This window comes from Bos grunniens, chromosome 2 (genome assembly GCF_055505025.1).
Source record: "Bos grunniens cultivar Pamir isolate PY7600 chromosome 2, Bosgru_T2T1.0, whole genome shotgun sequence".
Taxonomy (NCBI): domain Eukaryota; kingdom Metazoa; phylum Chordata; class Mammalia; order Artiodactyla; family Bovidae; genus Bos; species Bos grunniens.
In genome coordinates this window covers 118,726,877-118,749,162 of record NC_141166.1, presented here as the reverse complement: position 1 = coordinate 118,749,162, position 22,286 = coordinate 118,726,877, and the positions used below count along the sequence as shown (strand labels likewise).

The following is a 22,286-nucleotide window of genomic DNA, read 5'->3' as shown; positions in this document are numbered from 1 at the left end:
GTTACTGATGTCTTCTTCATTGGTTTTCAGTTGAGCACTGAGCTTCAACTCCTCATTCCTTTGGGCAAAGATTGGGTTTTTAAATGCTACTGTAGCTACATATAATAACTAAATCTGAACATCAAGGAAAATCACATATTAAGATGTGGGCTCATGGATCACTCAAATGTTGGCTTTCTTTCCCAAAGGATAGCCAGCATTGCATATCATGCACAGAATTCTCCAATAGGCTCTTAGATTTCAGGGTTCAGTGAAAATACAGCTGCACCCAAGTTTGAGAGAATCAATAGTATACTATGTGACACCGAAGTTTACAGTAACTGCCAGTGCGGTGTTTGTAGTGCTGAATCAGGACACAGACACTTGGGTAATTCATGGGCAGCATGGCATCTGTTCTTTGCTTGTTTTTAAACCTTTTTCTATTTTTAAAATCCAACATGTGTAACCAGTGTTTTCAGAAATAAAGGCACGCGATTCAATTCTGCTATATATAGCAATCAGTGCTACCTGTTAGAGGCAAAACGTTCTTTTCTAGAATTTAATACTTTTTTGTTGTTATGTTCCTCATGAAAATACCTTTTTAATTCTAGAACCTAAGAAGCCACCTGTGTTTGACCAGCACCTTACCCCAGTAACAGCAAGTGAAGGAGAATTTGTGCAACTCAGCTGCCATGTCTGGGGATCAGAACCCATCAGGATCCAGTGGTTGAAGGCTGGCAGAGAAATAAAGCCCTCAGACAGATGCAGCTTCAGCTTTGCTAATGGGACTGCTGTGCTAGAACTTAAGGATGTGACTAAAGCAGATGCAGGAGATTATGTGTGTAAAGCTTCTAATGTGGCTGGAAGTGACACTTCCAAATCAAAAGTGACCATTAAAGGTACAGATTTCTTGACACTATTGTTTAGATCAACTGCTTATGTTTGCTGATTACAATTTAAAAAAGAATGAAATTAGATTTTTAGAAGCATCAGTTATTGCTCATTTGCAATTTATAGCCTCTTCATTGTAATTGAAATACTAGATCATTTCATGGCAATAATTTCCAGATGAATTTTCTGAAAGTGCCCAAGTTCACCATCACATTTCTTGACATTTTTTTCACCATATCCAAAAACATAACTAAATGGAGTTCCAGAAATGATCCTGTGTAATAATGTGACATAAGGTAGCCTGACTTCTTGTTGTTACTGTTCAGTCATTAAGTCATGTCCAACTCTTTGCAGCTCCATGGACTGCTGCACACCAGGCTGCTTTATCTTCCACTGTCTCCCAGAGTTTGTTCAAATTCATGTCAAGTTGCAATGCTAACTAATAATATCAGATAGCCTGATACTATATCCCTAAAGGAAATCTATGTAATGAAACCAAGTCTAGAGGTATAAAACTTGATGCTATTGATGTGATTGTAGTTCAGTCTGCTTGCGGTAGCTGTCACTGGTTATAAATGTCTGTGAAATTGCTTTATCTTCTGTAATCCACTCATATAGAGTTCATAATATTTGTGACATTGCCAAACTCTTAAAGTCTACTTTTCAAAGAAAATTATTTATTGCAATTTTAAGGTAATTGTGATAACAAAACATGTACATGTGTTTTTTTTTAGACAAGCCAGCTGCCGTCCCAGCAGCTAAGAAAGCAGCAGTAGATGGAAAACTCTTCTTCGTATCAGAACCTCAGAGTATCAGAGTTGTAGAAAGTAAGTACTTCATGAAAAGTATATCTTCATCTATCTTGTACATTTTACTACTGATTTAATTTCAGAAAAACTGCTTTTGGAAAATTAAATTTTTATTGAATTGTTTTCATTGTTCCTTAGAAACCACTGCAACATTCATTGCAAAAGTTGGAGGTGACCCAATTCCAAATGTTAAGTGGACAAAAGGGAAATGGAGACAACTGAACCAAGGAGGTCGAATACTGATCCACCAAAAAGGCGATGAAGCAAAGCTGGAGATCAGAGACACCACAAAAACCGATTCTGGCTTATACCGATGTGTTGCATTTAATAAACATGGTGAAATTGAAAGTAATGTTAATCTACAGGTGGATGAAAGGAAGAAACAAGAGAAAATTGAAGGAGATCTTAGAGCAATGCTGAAAAAGTAAGTTCCGTAAAACATCGCTTTTGGTAATATTCCCTTTGTGGACCGTCCCCTCCAAGATTCAGATTGTGAAAGAAAATAAGCACAAAGATGTTTTAACAGCTAAGGAAATATATAGTATTTGAGTGGAAGCTAGTGGTACCTTAATGTCAGTTTCTAAATAATCATCAGAAAGTTTTGAGAACGAAGTAAATTTTTATTAAAACTTTGAACAAAGGAAATGGCTTATAGAAAATCTGTGTCTAGACATCAAATTTTTGGTTCTACCTGTAATTTTCCTTACTCTGAATGGCTTTCTACATCAACTGTTTTAAACATTTTCCATAATTACCAGTAATATCAATACCAATTATGTTTCATCATGATTAATCAATCAACATTTAATTTCTACACATTTCCCATGATATATATGTGTTCGTTATTAATATTTTCCATGATTGTTATCATTTTTCCTTTTTCTTTCAGTAGCCTCTTTTGTTGTAAAGTTTACAAGAATACTTGTTTTCTTTCCTTTCTTAAACTCTTTGATCAATCTCTGTACCTGGCACTATGGTCCGATCTTAATCCACTCCGTCTCCAAACCCACATTTTTTGTTTGTTTGTTTCACAGTTTTGTTTGTTTCTTTAACATGGTAAAACTAGTAGTTATTAAATAAAGAACACAGAACTATAACTTTGTGAATAAAATGTAATTATATTTATAATCATTGAATGATGGTAGACAATTCAGAATAAGTAGAAGAGAGGTAATTCATGTTTATTTCTTATTTCATTTAGGACTCCAGTCTTAAAGAAAGGAGCTGGGGAAGAAGAGGAAATTGATATCATGGAACTTCTCAAAAATGTTGATCCAAAAGAATACGAAAAATATGCCCGCATGTATGGAATCACTGATTTCCGGGGTCTTCTTCAAGCATTTGAACTGCTAAAGCAAACTGAAGGAGAAGAGACACATAGATTGGTATGCTCTTTTGTGTATAGTATAACCTCTAAAAATTCACACTTGAAACATCTAGCTTACACCTTTTGAATTTCCAGACCCTACAATTGTATAGTATCTTAATATAACCTAAGCATCATCAAGAATGGAAGCTGAAAAAAAACAAAAAGAAAAAGAAAAGAATGGAAGCTGAATATAATCATCCATCTTCTAATTCAAAATCTTTTCCATATGTAATAATTCTACTGTTTTCTCCTTAGGAAATTGAAGAAATAGAGAAGTCAGAGAAGGACGAGAAGGAATTTGAGGAACTTGTATCATTTATTCAGCAAAGGCTGTCACAGACAGAGGTAAAATGAATCATGCTGATGACAAAATGAACAAATTATTGGAAATTACAAGGGAAGGAGTGACTAATGCATTTTAATTTTTTATTCTCCTAGCCTGTCACTCTGATCAAGGACATTGAAAATCAGACAGTTTTGAAAGATAATGATGCTGTGTTTGAAATTGACATTAAGATTAATTATCCAGAAATCAAGCTTTCATGGTACAAAGGAACTGAAAAACTGGAACCCAGTGATAAGTTTGAAATAAGCATTGATGGTGATCGACATACACTCAGAGTCAAAAACTGTCAACTTAAAGATCAGGGCAATTACAGATTGGTGTGTGGTCCACACATTGCTAGTGCTAAACTAACTGTAATTGGTAAGTAAAACGAGTTTTATTATTAAAAAAAAAAAACTGATGAGATGAATTTACTTTTGAATACATCACATGTGATATCAAACAAAATATGTACTGTATTATACAACAGAGCCTGCCTGGGAACGGCATCTTCAGGATGTAACTTTGAAAGAAGGCCAGACTTGTACCATGACCTGCCAGTTTTCAGTGCCAAATGTAAGATCTGAATGGTTCAGAAATGGCAGAATCCTTAAACCCCAAGGTCGATACAAAACAGAAGTGGAGCACAAAGTCCATAAGCTGACCATTGCAGATGTGCGAGCAGAGGACCAGGGTCGATACACCTGCAAACACGAAGACCTCGAAACTTCAGCAGAGCTCAGAATTGAAGGTGGGTGAAAGAGTATGGCTGGAGTGACCACAGCATGAGTCAGAGGCAAATACTATGCACAACCCCTGCAGCCTTGCCTCTCACGTGCCTAAAGTGCTTGTGCGATCCCATTTCCCAACACACTCACAGCAAACCATGCACTCATGTCTCAAAGTCTATACAAAATCAAAAGGGAAGTATTCCCATAAGTGCCGATCCATTTTTATAGTTGGTTTGGACCAGTAGATTTCAATCTAAACAATGACATGACTTTCTAACAGTTATTTCTCATAAATTTCATGATTTCTTCTAAATTCAATTTTTTGCAATTCTACTAAATGCCATAAATCTCACGTCTCTGATTTTGAATCCTAGTAATAAATCTTAGAGAAAGGACCAGATTTCGTGGCTATATGTCTTCTCTAGGAGATGACATTTTGTTTATAGGCATCAGTTTGACTCTTATCTGTATGAAACTGTATAGATAGAATTAATAATATATGTGATATGTGATTAGCACTTATTTTTCAAAAACAGTTATTTCACATGAAGATCACATTCCAACCTTCTGAATCTCTGAAATGAAATGGAATGTCAAGATTTAGAAGCAAAGAGTTTTCTTTCCTAAAGACCTACAGCTTTGGACTGTATTCAGCAACATTTGGCTCTAAGGATGGGCTCTACTTCCAGGCATTGCTACCCATTTATAGCTGCTGAAATAACAACTTATGTGCCTTCTTATTTACATAAGCATTTCAAAATCTCTGACTTGCTTTACAGTGGATATCAAGGTCTGGTTGTATTTTAAAATTCAGAAATTTTTAATAGTTTTCCATTTAAAAGTTGAAACCACTTATTTTTAAAATAATTGCCTATTTTTTATATGATCCTTCAAAAAAAAAAAAAGCTCACCAGACTATGTATGATATCTAAGCTGCTCACAATGCTGTGACACACTGAATTCCAGATGAAATTTTGCCGGAGGATCTCCACTCCAGCCCCGCCTCCTCCTGTACACCTTGCCATTTGCAAAGGGTGGACTCCATGCCTGCCCACTGGTGCTTGCAAAGCAGGTTTCAGAACTCTTCAAAATGAATCCTGTGAAACTTAGAAGAGCAGATTTCCTATTGAGTTTAAAATTATTTCACAAGAAAAGTTATAAAGGTCGCGTAATAAACAGTTCTAGAACCTGAAAGGCAGAATTCTTTTACAGAGGAAAGAATTTCAAAAGGGAATAAAGTGTATACTAAGATGAAGTTTATGTTCCCTTTCTTTTGAAGCCCCCATTTCACTAGCATCTTTAAAGTTTAAGTTTTATTCTGGATTATAAGCACCTTGACTATTTTCTTCATGTGAATATTATAAGGACTTGCAGAATTCCTTTACTTTTCCACATTAATCTTACAAGAGTACACTTAAATATTGAGTTAATTTTTTGGTACTGATGCAAAGAAGTGTACTTTCTTCTTGTTTTATATTTTCAGCCCCTTTCTGCTATTCTCCAATCAGATAAAAAGATAAGACACTTTGAACATCTGAGGGAAAAGCACAGTGAAAGAAATTCCTCCCAAACTAAATTTGAACTCTTTTTTATTTAAACAGCTGAACCGATTCAGTTTACAAAGCGCATACAGAACATTGTTGTGAGCGAGCACCAGTCTGCCACCTTCGAATGTGAGGTGTCCTTCGATGACGCCATCGTAACTTGGTACAAAGGACCGACGGAACTGACCGAGAGCCAGAAATACAACTTCAGAAACGATGGGCGCTGCCATTATATGACCATCCACAACGTGACCCCAGATGATGAAGGTGACTTAATTGACAGTGTCCCTGTGAATATATAATTTAAGCTTTTCCTGTTTTATGTATTTCTTCTCTAGTTTATGCTTATACTCTATGACTCTGTCTAGGGTAGTTTCCTAGGAAAGAAAAATATAAATGAATACTATGTTTAAACAAAAAAGTGTTGTTTGCAAACATATCAGAACACACAGTTTTCATCATCTTTTTCCCTTAGGTGTCTATTCAGTAATTGCTCGACTGGAGCCGAGAGGTGAAGCGAGAAGCACCGCAGAGCTGTACTTGACAACCAAAGGTCAGAAAACACCCCATTCAAATCACACTGCGGTTCTGGCGACAAAGTAACCTGCCAAGACAATTCTATTAAATTTTTTAATACATCATTTTTTTTATTTTACAGAAATAAAACTTGAGATGAAGCCTCCTGGTAAGTTAAAAAAAAAAAAGAAAATCAATCCTTGCTTACAATACATTCAGTGTAATTTTGTAAGTGATAGAAGCCAAACTAATATAAAATATTATTCAGTAAAATTATCATCAGGAAAATAATACCAACGTTAGGCTTTATGAGTTTGGGAAATTAGAGGTAATGAGGTCACATTCAGCTGACTTCTAGGATCAGGTCAAACAATGTGGCCATAGAACAAAACAGATTGTCACAGGGAATGAATTTGCATGTGTCACTGCTTACAGAAGAATCTTAATATCTTTGATTCTATATTTTAGATTCTGCTGTTGGAAATGCCTAACAACCAAACACATCTTAGTTGTCTAATAAATATCTGAGCTTTCAGTCTTTTGGTTCTTATCATTATTAAATGTCTCTTTTCAGATATTCCTGACTCCAGAGTTCCAATTCCAACCATGCCAATCAGAGCAATACCACCAGAAGGTAAGAAAGACCCAGAACCACCACCCCCACCCCCAGCCCCGGTCTTGAATATGGTAGCAGCAATATGCTACCACTGGGCTTCCCTGTGGCTCAGCAGAATCCACCTGCAATGCAGGAGATGCAGGTTTGATCCCTGGATTGGGAATACTTCCCAGAGGAGAGAATGTCAATCCATTCCAGTATTCTTGCCTGGAAAATCGCATGAACAGAGGAGCCTGGCGGGCTACAGTCCACAGGGTCACAACAGTCAGACATGACTTAGCATGAGACAAATAAAAAAGAAGCAATGTACTGCCTACCACTAGAAAGTTACCAGTGCCAAACCATAGTATCCTTCCACTTTATCTTCTTCACGGTGTAATTAAAAATCAAAGCAAAAGAGTAGTTGCAATTATAAATAGATGCTATTTTTATGTGGTCTGACTATTGAACTGCTACTATACCACCTTTGAAGAACTGAAAGAAATGCATGAGACTTTTCATTGTATTTCACACAAAATGAGAAACCAAACCATGTTACTTATGATGGCATTTATTTTTTTAGAAATTCCTCCTACGGCTGTTCCTCCCATCCCTCTTTTGCTACCATTACCTGAAGAAAAGAAACCACCAGAAAAACGTGTTGAAGGTATTATATGTTAGCTACCTAAATGCCAGAATATAGGATTTAATTATTGAATATACAGACCTGGAAAATGTTGTTTAGTGCAACTTGTTGGCCCTCTAGTGGTCAGCAGTTTGGATTGCCTTTCAAAATGTAAGTTACATAATTTTAGTATTAATTAAATGTGTTAGACATGTGCCTAAAAGTCTGAAAATAATTAGAAAAAATATTTTTTAAAAATCACTTAAGCATTAAGTATTCTTGCCAGTATTCTTGCCTGGAGAATCCCATAGACAGAGGAGCCTGGCAGGCTATAGTCAGTCCATGGGGTCGCAAGAGTCGGACACGACATAGTGCACTGTCTAAGCATTAATAACAAGCTGATTTCCCATTTCATATTTTCCTAACTACTCTGTATAGCAATAAAATAATAAAATCAAATCCTAGTGAAACTTATAGAAATAAAAAATGCTAGTGTATAGTCAGGTTTAAAATTGTGTTTTTCCTCAATTACACTGTTAACTACTCCTTAAAATTCACTATTTCATTATAAAATATGAGTTAGAATATCTTTGATTTTTTTTTTTTTCTAAAGCTAAGGAAAGAGCTCTCCAATAAATTCTTGAGTGTGTCAGGGAATTGTCCCTCTTAAATAGTTCAGTAGATAAATTGTACTGTTTGTGCCTGGAACCTTCTCAACTAATTAATCAACAGAGTGCCTGGACTTTCTAGAGTTCTGAGGAGTTCAGAACTGTTGTCAGAATTCTCCCAGCAACATCAGGAAAAAATTCTGCATGTCAAGGTCACATTTTCCCAAAGTCAAGCCACCGTTACAGTAGTAGCTTCCAGGATAATCCACTAATAGCCATTACAATTGGTGTCAAAAGCTTGAGAAAATTTTCAGCTAGCCTTAGGGGAAATCTAGTTAAAAGACAAAAAAATAAAAAACACTTCTAGTTTTATGATTAAACTATCTCAATAACAAAGAAAAGTATTTTTATAACTTACATAAACTTAGTTAACTATATTTCATCTACTTTCTGATAGTAAAAATGAGCAAGAATCAAATACCAAAAAATAGATTTCTGCTTATATTCGTTGTCAGGAATAATAATTCATCTCAATGAGTGATTTATGCTTTGAGCACTACTGTCAACACGACTAAGTACCCACGGGGAAACTTGAGAAATTAAATCACATTTAAAAAATTCAAAACAGTGTCATTATTCACGAATACTAGGAGCCATCATCAAGTTATGATCTGGGGCCAGGATCAAGGTATATGTTAGCATTAACAAAAGAAAATTACCACGATATAGCGTAGGTGGAACTTTAATGTTACTAATTCACTTGTTATTCTTATTCCTGACAAATTTAAAGCAGTCTTACCTAAGTGAAACAAAGATGAAATAGTGTACCTTTTCTATACATGACATCACCTGGGTTTGCCCTGGATGTTTCAAAAACTTGAAGCAGGCATAAAATCAGTGTGGGCTTCCTGGTGGCTCAGATGGTAAAGAATCTGCCTGCAATGCAGGAGACCGGGGTTCAATCCCTGGGCTGAGAAGATCTTCAGGGGGAAGATCCCCTGGAGAAGGAATTGGCAACCCACTCCATTACTCTTGCCTGGAGTATTCCATGGACAGAACAGCCTGGTGGGCTACAGTTCATGGGATCACAATCAGACATGACTTTCACTTTCACTTACATATTCTTTCTCCTTCCCCCCAAATTTTTCTACTTTCTAGTCCAAAATCTTTCTGAAACAGGCATCTTACAATAATGTACAGAGTCTCTTGTTATCATCCAAGCATATGGAAAAAATAAATTTCAGTAAGCCTCCCAGTCTCCTGAAAACATTTTAGTAAAATTTACATCTGACATCTTATTTTTTAGTGACCAAAAAAGCTGTGAAGAAAGATGCTAAAAAGGTTGTCGCAAAGCCCAAGGAAGAGGCACCGCCACCTAAAGGTATTATGATTTATCAAAATTCCAAGAATTCCCTGGCAGTCCAATAGTTAGGGCTTGGCACTTTCAGTGCTGTGGGCCAGGTTCAATCCCTGGTCGGGAAAGTAAGATCCTGCGAGCTGCACAGCACCACCTGACCCCACCCCCCAAAATTCAGTCTTTCAGCTTTTCTCTTAGTTAAAAAAATTTAAGTCCAGATAGGGAAGGACAGAGGAAGATTAAGAGTGTGACTTTATAAAATAGTACCTCTTCATTTACTCACCCTCACAGTCTTCTTTGACTCACTCCTCACCTTCTCTTTCTCAACTTTATTTTCCCATTTTTTTTCCTCCCCTGTCCTCCTTTGTCTGTGTCTGCCCTTGACACCCAATGGCCACACCAGAGAGTTCTTATTATCTCTGGATGGTGATTTAAAGAAGGCACTGCCCTCTGGTCCAACATTTGGTCTTACTCTAGTCACTCAAATAGAATGTTTTAAAGGGCTGGTGCTAGCTTTGAGTGGTTGCTCCAGACCAGTTCAGCATCTTTCTGGGTTCAGCTGAGCTAAATGTCAATACCCACAGAAGAAAAATACTTTTTACAGGGGCATTAATTTACCTACCTTAAGTTTTTGTTGTAACTTGGGAAATTTTTAGAAAGAAAAATAGATAGCTAAATTTATGCAAACAGTTTTATCCATCTGGCTAAGATTAGAGTGCAGCAAACTCCTAAAAAGAAGGAAAACTCAGGAGCACAGGGTACCCCTTCACTGAGACTTTTTTCTGAGTGGTCATTTATGAAGTGTAATACAATAAGGAGAAGCTCAAAAGCCATGGATAGTTCCTGAACTTTATCATTAATCCCTGAAAAAAATTATTTTCTTTTAGCATTATGTTTCAGTATCAGACATACTGAATATTCTCTTTATGTTTCATATTAATTGAAATTGTTTTAAATCAATCTAAGCTAGAAAAAAAGTTTTACCCTTCTCATATTTTTGTTTGCATGGCATTGCAGAGCATTTCTGGTGAGCAAATTTGCATCTTATAAAAGCATTTGGTATACAAATAGTTTTCACAGATCATACAAATGACTAACAAGGGTATATAGGATTAGTAAGCATTAAAAAATGCATAATCTGAAAATAAACTTGTATTTTATGTTTTCAAAGTTATAGAGGTTCCCAAGAAGCCACCACGTCCTACTGCCTTAATTCCAGCAGAAGGTAAATGAAAATATTAAATATTCTATGTCTTGCTAAGATTTTTATCCCTGCATTGTATTCTTATGTACTAGGCTTCCAACTTATTATAAAATTGCAGTCTCCTCTGCTACAGTAAAATTAGCAGTAGAAATAATGGCTATTTTATATTGGTCAAATTCCAGGAAAGAAACCTTGGCATATGTTTATGTAGCCTCTTTGCTGTAGACACAGGGAAAGAAGTGGTTAGGGCTAGAAAGGAGGGATCACCTCTTACTATTTCAGCTGTAGCTAACACAGATATTAAGGATCATATGAATAATGTTAGCCTTAGTATTTTTAAAGTTGTCATACAAAAGAAATTAATTGATTTAGTTACAGAATTTCAAATATTATCTTTATTAAACTGACTAGAGTTATATTCAATATTAAAAAATGTAGCTTTACAATTAGTACTGTTTTTGAAAGAAGAATTGGAATTGTAAGTAGCTACAGAAATATTAAATATAAATTCCATATAATGATCAAAGATTAAGATATTCCATGGGAAAAAAAGCTAAGAGTTTTACAAATTGGAGCTCCCACAAAAGAATGGAAGATGTGTTCATTTAAGAATATTTACTGAATGCCATTTTGTACACATGGGAAGAATTCTCAGATTAAGCGTAGACTGTCTCTTGTCCCTCCTGATCGTGTTCCATAATCAACAAAAATTTAAGCAGCACCACAACACAAAGAAAACATAAATAATCAAATTGATGCTAAAATCCGAGATGCTGATATTGCTAGATGACATCGACTTTGTTTAGTGAAGTAATTTGTGTGGATATAATTAATATGCTGATCTTTTCTTTTTTAATTTATTTTAGCACCTGAAATTATTGATGTATCCTCCAAGGCTCAAGAAGTGAAAATAACGACCATAACCAGAAAGAAAGAGGTTCAGAAAGAAAAAGAAGCTGTGTATGAGAGAAAGCAAGCAGTCTACGAGGAGAAGAAAGTTTACATAGAATCTTTGGAAGAACCTTATGATGAGCTAGAGGTGGAAACGTATACGGAGCCATATGAAGAACCTTATTATGAGGAACCAGAGGAAGATTACGAAGAGACCCAGGTAGAAGCTAAGAGGGAAGTTCATGAGGAATGGGAAGAAGATTTTGAAGAAGGGCAAGAATACTATGAAAGGGAGGAAGGTTATGACGAAGGAGAGGAAGAGTGGGAGGAGACTTACCAAGAGAGAGAAGTTGTCCAAGTTCAAAAGGAGGTTTATGAAGGTATGTATCAGTTGGGTGATTTATTTTTCTCTTTTCCTCATTGTTGCTCAATTCTATTTTCAAGGTTATTAACCTGATTCGTAATGAATGTGAAATAGATGAAAAGACCGTTTCCATTTTTAAAGTTAGAAATCTCTAGAATCTTTAAAAGAATTATTTTCTTCAGAGTTACTTTCATGCTTTGTTATTGTAAATTGAATCATTTAGTCCTGTTACTAAGACTGAATTCCAAGTGCTCTTTTCTAGTGTGGAAGTTCAAGTTTTAGTTTTACTACCTTGCTATCTCTGCTTGATCTTGCTTCTAAATCTGGCCTGAGTAATCCTGTTAGCAATAAAGATCCCAAATGCAATAACTTACACAGTTGTATATTATTCTTAATTTACATCATTTGCAAACTGATACAATTTATTAGAATTTACGTATTCAACCACTCCTTTTTATTACTGTTTTTGTTAAAGAATCACGTGAGAGGAAAATTCCAGCAAAAGTACCTGAAAAGAAAGAACTTCCACCTCCTAAAGGTATGTAATTGGAATTATTTAAATAGATCATATCATCAACATCATGATCATGGCTTGCTGGGCAAAGATGTATGAATCACAAGTTTAATCCAATAGACACAACTTCTTCTCGAAGCTTCATTGTATCAATGATTTTTTTCTAAGAATATCTACCTACTTCATTTAATGTAAACATAAAACAGATGATAAACAGATTGTTGTGGTAAGCATAAAATAAAGCCAAAATACTTGAAAGTACAGAAGCTTGTACTTGAAGTTCAGTGCAACAAACTTATCTCTCTCTCTAAAAATGAAAGAAGAAGAGAGACTATTTTAATAGAAATTCTAAAAGTACTGCAATTTTTTTAAAATGCTTACAGTTGTAAAGAAGCCTGTAGTTGAAAAAATTGAAAAGACTTCTCGAAGAATGGAGGAAGAAAAAGTTCAAGTCACCAAAGGTATTATTATTTAAAACATTTCATGCTTCTGGGTAGTAGCTGAATTGGTGATTTTTTTTTCCCCACCACATTATATTTTTTATACCTTCCAAATATTCCATTGTTGTTGTTCAGTCACTAAGTCATGTCTGACTCTTTGTGAACCCATGAACTGCAACACACCAGGCTTCCCTGTCCTTCACTATCTCCCAGAGTTTGCTCAAATTCATGTCCATTGAGTCGATGATGCCATCCAACCACCTAATCCTCTCTTGCCCCCTTCTGCTTTTGCCTTCAATCTTTCCCAGCATCAGGGTCTTTTCCATTGAGTCAGCTCTTCGCATAGGTGGCCAAAAGTATTGGAGCTTCAGTTTCAGCATCAATCCTTTCAATGAATATCCATTACGTACATCTATTTTTCAAAAAGAATTTTCTCTGTAAATTGGAAGGAATTTGACTTCAAAAAACTGATAATAAAACATTTCAAGTACCATGTACACAAGTAATTGTTTACTAATATATAGTCACATGTTAGTTATTTATATAGTCCTCTAAATTAAGATTTTTAAAATTTTGTGCAAAACAATATTCTTCACAATACAAATATATTTGTACATATTTTTTAAGTACCTGAAGTTTCAAAGAAGATTGTTCCACAAAAACCTTCTCGGACTCCAGTGCAGGAAGAAATTATTGAAGTGAAAGGTATACATCTTTGTCTTTCAGCTACAAATTTTAAACATTTTTATTTATGTGTATGGATATGTGTACATATATTACTGAACAATACACAAATATGAAATCACCAAAATAAATACATGTTATATATTATATAATATACATTTTATGTTGCACATTTATATAATTTATGTAAATAATAACTTTGTTTTTAGTTTCACTCTAAAATTGCATAATTTCCTAATTAAGGAAGGATTTGTGTTTAATCAGTAGTTCTCTAACTTTACTTTGCAGTGTTTTCTATTACATATAATATTCCCATCCTCTCATTTATGTAAATAAGCCCTAATGGCTTTGGGAAAACACCGCATCACATGTGAAGAAGTTGTCTCTATTTGATTCCAATTTAATAGTATTTGATAAAGGCTGCATGGTTGTTTGTCCCTATAGATCAAAACATGATTTGTTTCCTCGTCAATACTGAATTTGTTCTTAAGCTATCACATTAACCCACTCATTCTGCAACTAAAAACTTAAATATAGTATACACGCCATGTATTTGATGTCTTTTCCTGGAAAAAGAAATACTAATGTGAAATACTCTCTTTGAAGTACCTGCTGTACATACAAAGAAGATGGTTATTTCAGAAGAAAAGATGTTCTTTGCTGCTCACACAGAGGAGGAGGAGGAGGTGTCAGTCACAGGTACAAGGCAAATTTGAATATGGGGCTCAATTGGAAGGGCTTCAGATGGATTTTTATCTCTCTTCTTATCTAATCTGTGTTCATGTAGATATTTCTGTCTCCTTGTGAATCTTTGTCATCTTTTCATTTCAGTTGTCTGTTTTAATTCGTATTTCAATATTCTTTGTAAATTGCAATATCACCTACAGTACGGCATACCAGGAACTAAAATGTACATTTTTTTTAAAGTCCCTGAGGTACAAAAGAAAACTGTTACCGAAGAGAAAGTTCATGTTGCTGTTTCCAAAAAGATTGAACCTCCACCCAAAGGTATTAGTGATTTATTCCAAGTTTAAAATCCTTTAAAAGTGTCAAAGTAACATTTTTTAAAAGTTCCAAATATCTGAATCTGTTACTATTAAATAATAGATTTAGTCACAGTCCACAGACCTACAGCCACTATATACAAAGGAAATCATAGGCAGGTGAGAAGACCCATGAGGAGGATACTAGAGGAAAGAATGACAATTCACAGCAGCTCTGTTTCCCACTTCACTAAGCTTATGATCCAGTGACCAACCATTTAGAAATAGAAATACAGTGTCCTGGAGCGAGCTCCTACCAGCTCACGAGAGCTGATGTTAAGTTTTCAGGAATTTGCTACTCAGCATTTAACACCTCCATGATTAAAAAATTATATAAAATTAAATAAATTATATTTAAAACTATGGTAATAAATGCTCAAAACTCATTAGTTCCCCCTTTTACTATGACTATGTTTCCGAGGTTATGTGGATTGCCTCTGAGTTGTGAAAATACTGGATCATTTTGCACTACTTCCTGTCCCTTCCAAACTCCATGACAGTGACATCATTATCAGTAGCCAGGATGCATGTATTTGCACCACCATGAAAATTGGAACTTGGAAACTGATTAAGACTACAAATTAGGGCTCCCGTCCCCGCCACCACTGACCCTCTTCTATGCCCAGGCAAAATGTTAAACATTTAGGATACAAACATTATTTAAGATAATTGAATGAAATTGTTCTAGTGCAGTGACTTTTTAAAAGTAAAATTTCTAAAACTGGTGTCTGAGAAACTGGCCCTCATACCTCTGAGGAAGGGGCATTCCAACCTGTTTCTGGGAAAGTAGAGATTCCATAGGTAAAAGTGAGTGACAGGCACATTTTCTAACTAGCCCCTAGCCCATTGCCCCTAACCCTTGATTATGACACATAATTTTGTTGCCTTCAATTGGTGTAAAACCAGAATATATTTTATTTAAGCCTTAAAACAATATATGCCTTGTCAAAATGCACAGTTTCTCAAAAACAACCCATTTTTTTTGAAGTCCCTGAGCCACCCAAGAAACCAGAAGAAGTGGTCCCTGTTCCTGTTCCTAAAAAGGTGGAGCCCCCACCAGCCAAAGGTAGAATCACGTTTTTGAAAAATATTTGTAGTGTCTATCTTCTTATAGCTTTTTCTGTTGGATCTGTGTGTTAATGAGATAGCATCTGTAAACCAGTTGTAATATAGTTTAATCCTGTGTATATTGATTTCTTTAATTTGTGGTATATGTTATACAAATGTCAGTAACACTTTTAGACTCCAGACCATGCTAATTTGGTCTTTGTCAACTTCATGTAATATATGTAATGTCTCTACGGTATCGTACTTAGCATGTATTTTCATCACAGGTAGAGAGAATTAAATTACTTCCTAAATTCTTTCACTCTTACTGAGGATTTATGATTTAACGTAGTCTTAAGTGTCTCAGAAGGAGACTAGAGTTCTCAATATTGTTTCAACAATCGTGTCTTTCAAGTTCCTGAAGTTCCCAAGAAACCTGTGCCAGAGGAGAAAAAGCCAGTTCCCGTGCCCAAGAAGGAGCCTGCTGCTCCCCCAAAAGGTACACCAGACCTGATCACAGGCTGCCCCTTTGCTCCAAATGCCAGTGCTTCGTTTTACACAGTCTTCGTACTTACTTTGCTGTCTCTCTGGTGTCTTTGATGTCCCTAGTGTTTTTCGTTTGTTTGTCAGCTTTGGGGCTCTACTCTTGACATACATTATTTATGATACTGAACGACAGAAGTCACTTTTAAAAAGTAGCTATATCACACTGCTGTCTTAAATTTTTAACATCTTCCCTTAGAGAAAGAAAAAGTATTTGTGAAATTCATTTTCTACAGGGCATGTTTCTAGGAAAAGCTCTTTCACTCCTCAGCTATGTGACCATTTCTTAATTTAAAAAAAAAACAAAACAAAAAAACACTTTCATGAGTTATGACAAGATAAAGATTAATAGGAGGGAGTTTGGTAGAACTGAATGTTAACTAGGTAAAGATGTTGCTGTGTTACTGGTAACAGCCACTCTTCTGAAAAGTCAATAAGGCCTACTCTTAAATAATTGGAAGCATCAACTTTGGGCAGTTACTTTCACCATATTTCTCTAGACATTAATTGAGCATAGGCACTTGCCACAAATGTTGCAATTATCTAATTAGTGAGTGAAGGGATCTTGCATACATGTGTGTTTGGATTCAAATGTGTTAATTCTGGCTTTGATTTTGGATTTGGTTGGCGTTGGGGGTTTTAGTGATGGACACTATTTTATGGAGGTGATGAAGCAACAAAACTGCACACATCTGGTCAGTTATAGAGATCCAGTATCATCCAGCTTGGAAGAAAGCAGGCTCTTACATTTTATGTAGTGTTCTCTTTTGCCTGATTTCTCAATTTTCCATTTTCTTCCTGAATCAAGTCTGCTTCTCTGTTTCTCAAACTCTTGGCTGTTTCAGCATCCTGGGGGGAGGAGAGGTATTCTTTTTTTTTTTTTAATTGAAGTATAGTTGATGCACAATACTATATAACTTTCAGGTGTACTATAAAGTGGTTCACAATTCTTAAAGGTTATACTCCATTTATAGTTATGGAATATTGGCTGTATTCCCTGGGTTGTGCACTGTATCCTCGTAGCTTATTTTATATATAATAGTCTGTATCTCTTAATCCCTACCCCCGTATTGCCCCTGCCTTCTTCCCTCGCCCCACTGGTGACCACTAACTTGTTCTCTATATCTGTGAGTTTGTTTCTTTTTTGCTGTGTTCACTATCTTGTTTTTTAGATTCTACATATAAGTGATATCATACAGTACTCATTGCTCTCTGACATTTCATTTGGCATAATACCCTCCAAGTTCATCCACGTTTTTAAATGGCAACATTTCATTCTTTCTTTTATGGCTGAGTAGCATTCCATTGTAAAAATATACCACATCTTTATTCATTCATCTAGAGATGGACACTTAAATTGTTTGGCTATCTTAACATTATAATTCTGCTATAAACATTGAGGTGCATGTATCTTTTCAAGTTAGTATGTTTGTTTCTTTATAGTCTTTTTTTTTTAACCAAATGAACACTTCAGTGTCATATTGAGAGGACTAGCCTAGCACAAGAGTGTTTCCTGAGTTTTGTAAATACTATAGAAAAAATTAATAATATATATACAACCATTCTAATGACTTATTGGTCTAAGATGTGAAAATGTTAGTCACTCAGTCGTGTCTGACTCTGCAACCCCATGGACTGTAACCTACCAGGCTCCTCTGTCCGTGGAATTCTCCAGGCAAGAATGCTGGAGTGGGTTGCCATGCCCTTCTCCAAGTCTAAGATAGTCTTGGGTAAAATATACTCAAAATATATATGTTGTTACAGATTCCAGTTCTCAATACAAAGCATAAAGAGATTTTTCTGTATACTGTATCCGTACTCTATATTGTTTCTGTAATTACTGATTTTTTATCAAAAGTATACCAATATATAAAGAATAAATTGTGTATACATACTTCTGTGTATATAACTCTCCTTTTTAGTTGCCTAAATGTCTCTGTAATATCACATAAGACATTTATCATAGCCTTTAGAACACTGTATTTTAATTTTTTGCATTATTTTGCCTGTACATAAAAAAATCTATAACAGCATTAATGAACTACATAAAGATTTGTGTTCATGCTTATATCCATTGATGAAAGTGATATCTATCTGAACTAACATTGTATTTTAACACCTTTAAGTTCCAGAGGTGCCCAAAAAACCTGTTCCTGAAGAAAAGGTTCCTGTTCCCATTGCAAAGAAGAAGGAAGCTCCACCAGCTAAAGGTACAGTGACTTGCTTAGTAAGGAAGCCCTATCTTTATGTCTTGAGTATAAAACATTTTTGTGTTTAATTATCTGTTCATTTAGTTTAATTCAAAATGAATGTTTTATGGTGTAAGAATTCAACAACATCGTCTGTCTACCTGCCTACTTTCTTACAAAATAACTGTGCATAAGCTACTTTGGAAAATTCAAAAGGCAACTCTAAAAATTAATGTCTTTTCAAGTTCCTGAAGTACAGAAGAGGGTTGTCACAGAAGAAAAAATAACCATTGTCACTGAAAGAGAGGAATCTCCACCACCAGCAGGTACCCCATCCCGTCTCCATGAAAGAAATGTGTCTTTTCTTCAGGCTTCTTTAGTTGCATGTCTTCATTAGTGGGCCTGCCAGTTCTATGTTGCTCATTTTCTTTGCCTTTCTGAGAATTTTAAAATCAAATACTATCCTTTAAGTGCCAGAAATACCAAAGAAGAAACTTCCCGAAGAAAAAAGACCTGTCCCTCGGAAAGAGGAAGAAGTTCCACCACCAAAAGGTATTGTCTCTCTCTCTCTCTCTCTCTCCAAGAACCATCTTTACAATTTTATGTTCCAAGGCAAATGATGATTTTGTTAGTTCTGTGATATGTGTGGATCGTGAGTGTGTATCTGTGTTTGGTGTTGAGCTTCAGTGAAATAACACTCAAGTTCTGAAAGTGGACCATGTTTTTAAAGTACCAGCTGTGCCTAAGAAACCTGTCCCAGAGGAGAAAGTTCCCGTGCCAGTTCCAGTCGCTAAGAAAGCCCCTCCTCCTCGAGGTAGGATTTGTTTCATGCCTCTGACAAAAATCTTTGAGCCAGTGAATTCTTTTTCCTACCTGATGTCTTCTTGTACTGACCCCTTGTCTCTCTTCGGATAGAATTTCTGTGTGCATATACTTGTGATACGTAACTTGTTTCCGACTGTTAGGGAGAGTGGTATACTGGGCAAGTCTTCCCCTAACTTTAGGGAGACTCTTGATTAAGACTCTTGCTTTTTAAGCTCTAATTTCAATGCTTTCTTAAAGCCGAAGTTTCTAAGAAAATGGTCATGGAAGAAAAAAGATTTGCTGCCGAAGAAAAACTATCGGTCACAGTTCCTCAGAGAGTGGAGGTCATGCGGCACGAAGGTATATAAACAGGCGTGAGGGGAGAAATGAGTTTGCATGTGTTCCCTGCAAGTCTTTTCTTCTTGCCACATCGTTTACTTTAGAAGTTGTCCTGAGTATTGTCTGTCTATTGTAGCCTCTAAGACTGTTTTGTGTCTGCATTGGTCCTGAATCATTCTAAGAAAGTGAATGGGATGGTGAATGTGGGATAAACGTGAACGGGGCCACACTTGGGCATAAGTTGAGTATTCTTCTCAGTCGTGGGCTCTACCATCCCCTCTTCTGAAACCAACTCTCTCCTTGTTGCAAAGAGGAAGTCCTATGAAGCTCCACCCCTAAGCAGATAGAAGGACATCATCCACCCGTAGGGAACACGTGGTTATTATCAGAACTTCAACGGACTCTTCCGGTGGAATTTAAATTAAATCTCATCTTTTAAAATATCTGCAGAGAAGGAATGGCGTTATTCAGAAGAAGAGGAAAGAGTATCCGTTTCAGTTTATAGAGAAGAGGAAAGAGAGGAGGAGGAAGTGGAGGTTACAGAATATGAAGGTAAACAATGCAAATAAGCTAGTGGTGACCTGGAGTCTTGATAAGCTGTTTTCCTTCACAGATTGTGTACTCAGATTAATGAAAGTGATACAAATTCAGTGAACATCTACTGGCCTTATTTGATGTGTCTTTTGATCAAACTGCAAGATTTAGAAGCATTAATTAAACATCCAGTGTATTTATTGTCCACCCCCTCTTAACTTGGCTATGTAGGAGACAGGGCTTCATATTTAAACAGGTAACTAAAGGTCCAGGTATCTTCACATACAGTTACCCTTTCAGTAGATGGGACTTGGTTTCAGTATGGTGAGCTGAATGTAGACTAATGTCTAAAACATAGGCAACACAAAACAGTGTTGATAGCATAACTCAATAATGTGGCCTGACTCACATATTTTAAATGAACAAGGAATTAGATGACCTTATTGGCCAGGTTTGAGAGTGAAGCACTGAGCACGTAGGCCTTTCCAGCGATCCATGTATGGAGAGAGCAATCATGAAATATCTTTTATTAGATCAGCCTGTTATTTAGATGTTCGCATGCCTATAATGTTAGTTCTCTATGGTTTAAGGACTGAGCAACAAGCTTTATTTCAACCTTTTTAATGAATTAAGACAGCCCTAGGTTTGCTGCTAAAGTTCAGCATTGTGGCTAAAGCAGTATATCTGAAAAAACTTTACTAAGAAAGTTTTAATGTACCTCTGCTTTAAAGATTAATCAGTAAGTTTCTTAATAAATGTACTGTCTTCCTAATGAAACGGTGAATAGAACTGTACAGTCAGATGCCCTTGAAATATGTGTCTCTGGCTAATCAAAGGGGTCCGGCCTCTTCCCCACTTGGAAGGAGACACCATGTGAAATCCAGATGTGCAATCTTGATGGAAAGCCTTAGAACAGAGAAGACTTGACTCCCTGGAGGAAGCCCTCCAGTTCTGTTGTGCTTCCTGGGAAAGGCCGAGACGTCAGGCACAAGTCAGGAATCTGATGGATCCCAAGGGCCCTATCCCTTCTAGAAATGTTTGGGAAAGCTTAACATGTACATAAGGAAAGTTCTCATTGCATGAATCTAATTTCAGCCTTTGACAGTATGCATTATAAATTTCTTTTAGTACTATAGACTCTAAATTAAAAGGAAAGACACCGCAGGATATTCTTATGCTTTCATTAAGTCCAGAAGATTTAGGGGAAAGATAGGTAGCCTATTCAGTTTACTCCTAATGTTCATAACTAGATCTCTCTATTCTGTAATTAACCTTAGACACACAGACTCAAAAACCACAGGAAGACTGTTAACCTTGTTCACCATCCCTACTCTTGTAAAACTGGGGCAGTGGGGAGTCCTGATTCCAAGTTCTCAGCAGGTTTTTCCTATGTAATCCAGGTCTTTTCTTTCTTATAAACCTACTCACAATTCTTCAAGTATATATTTCTGCCCTGCGCCTTCAAATCTAGTGTCATCGTATTTTTAATACTTGTCTTCAAATTCCTGTGTTCTTGTTAATTCAGCCACTAGAATTGTTCTATGTCTTGTGCTTGTCCTGTTCTTCCTGTGAATACAAGCATTGTTATCTTTATGATACACTGTAAAATTAAGTTCCCGAAACAGTCTCTGTACTCTTTATGAAGGCATGTGCTTTGATTAAAGTCTTCTTCTTTGGGTATTATAAGTGAGAACACCCAGGGATTTGGCAAGTGTTAAACTTTCACTATTTACTTATTCTTTGACTTAATAAAGTACAGCTAAATTTGAACATGAAAAACACGACAGGCTTATCTTCTTTAAAATTGGTATCTTTAAAGTGATGGAGGAGCCTGAGGAATACCTTGTAGAAGAAGAGGAGCACTTTATTTCTGAGGAAGTGGAAGCTGAACCCGCCGAAGGTAGACCAGCTCTTAGATTAGCTCTAGCCCTGTGTGTTGGGCTTGTCCCATTCTAAATGTTCTCTTACAGTTAATTCATTGCCTGTATTGCAAACATCAGTAAATATGTTTAATTTAAAAATTCCTTAAATTTTTATTAAAAATAAATCTGGACATTTCTACAAATATATTTTATAATCTTTTCAAGTGCCTGAGAAGAAAATCATACCCAAACCGAAAATTCCTGCTAAAGTAGAGGAGCCTCCACCAGCTAAAGGTACAATTCTGTCTCTGAGAAATGGGACCCGTTTGTCTTCATAGCTATAATGCTTTTAGTTTGAGTAACTGCCTCAGTTTTGCCAACTTATGTGTAAACATTTTAACTGACTGTAGTCATTAATGTTTGTGTAAATGTTTGATCTTTCATAAAGTGAGCTCTTTGCCCCAAAAGAATGGCACTTC

The 22,286-nt window shown here is 36.0% G+C and overlaps 1 protein-coding gene across 50 annotated transcripts in view; it reads left to right on the top strand.

Annotated features, from left to right (window-relative positions):
• The window catches only part of TTN (titin), a 276,437-nt gene that overhangs the window by 99,977 nt on the left and 154,174 nt on the right, over positions 1-22,286 (top strand). For 40 of the 50 annotated variants that reach the window (XM_086360782.1, XM_086360507.1, XM_086360841.1 and 37 more), the window contains 30 exons: positions 591-878; positions 1,605-1,697; positions 1,818-2,103; positions 2,881-3,064; positions 3,304-3,393; positions 3,487-3,754; positions 3,864-4,124; positions 5,706-5,915; positions 6,124-6,201; positions 6,307-6,333; positions 6,739-6,798; positions 7,343-7,426; positions 9,299-9,373; positions 10,521-10,574; positions 11,420-11,824; positions 12,284-12,346; positions 12,706-12,783; positions 13,390-13,467; positions 14,053-14,145; positions 14,374-14,454; positions 15,478-15,555; positions 15,952-16,035; positions 18,206-18,289; positions 18,514-18,594; positions 18,740-18,820; positions 18,999-19,082; positions 19,331-19,432; positions 19,862-19,963; positions 21,765-21,845; positions 22,033-22,101. In XM_086360782.1, coding sequence (XP_086216908.1) covers positions 591-878; positions 1,605-1,697; positions 1,818-2,103; positions 2,881-3,064; positions 3,304-3,393; positions 3,487-3,754; positions 3,864-4,124; positions 5,706-5,915; positions 6,124-6,201; positions 6,307-6,333; positions 6,739-6,798; positions 7,343-7,426; positions 9,299-9,373; positions 10,521-10,574; positions 11,420-11,824; positions 12,284-12,346; positions 12,706-12,783; positions 13,390-13,467; positions 14,053-14,145; positions 14,374-14,454; positions 15,478-15,555; positions 15,952-16,035; positions 18,206-18,289; positions 18,514-18,594; positions 18,740-18,820; positions 18,999-19,082; positions 19,331-19,432; positions 19,862-19,963; positions 21,765-21,845; positions 22,033-22,101 — 3,702 coding nt within the window. The remainder of the gene's footprint in view (positions 1-590; positions 879-1,604; positions 1,698-1,817; positions 2,104-2,880; positions 3,065-3,303; positions 3,394-3,486; positions 3,755-3,863; positions 4,125-5,705; positions 5,916-6,123; positions 6,202-6,306; positions 6,334-6,738; positions 6,799-7,342; positions 7,427-9,298; positions 9,374-10,520; positions 10,575-11,419; positions 11,825-12,283; positions 12,347-12,705; positions 12,784-13,389; positions 13,468-14,052; positions 14,146-14,373; positions 14,455-15,477; positions 15,556-15,951; positions 16,036-18,205; positions 18,290-18,513; positions 18,595-18,739; positions 18,821-18,998; positions 19,083-19,330; positions 19,433-19,861; positions 19,964-21,764; positions 21,846-22,032; positions 22,102-22,286) is intronic. The other 10 variants (XM_086360598.1, XM_086360502.1, XM_086360613.1 and 7 more) reach the window with 5 other exon arrangements.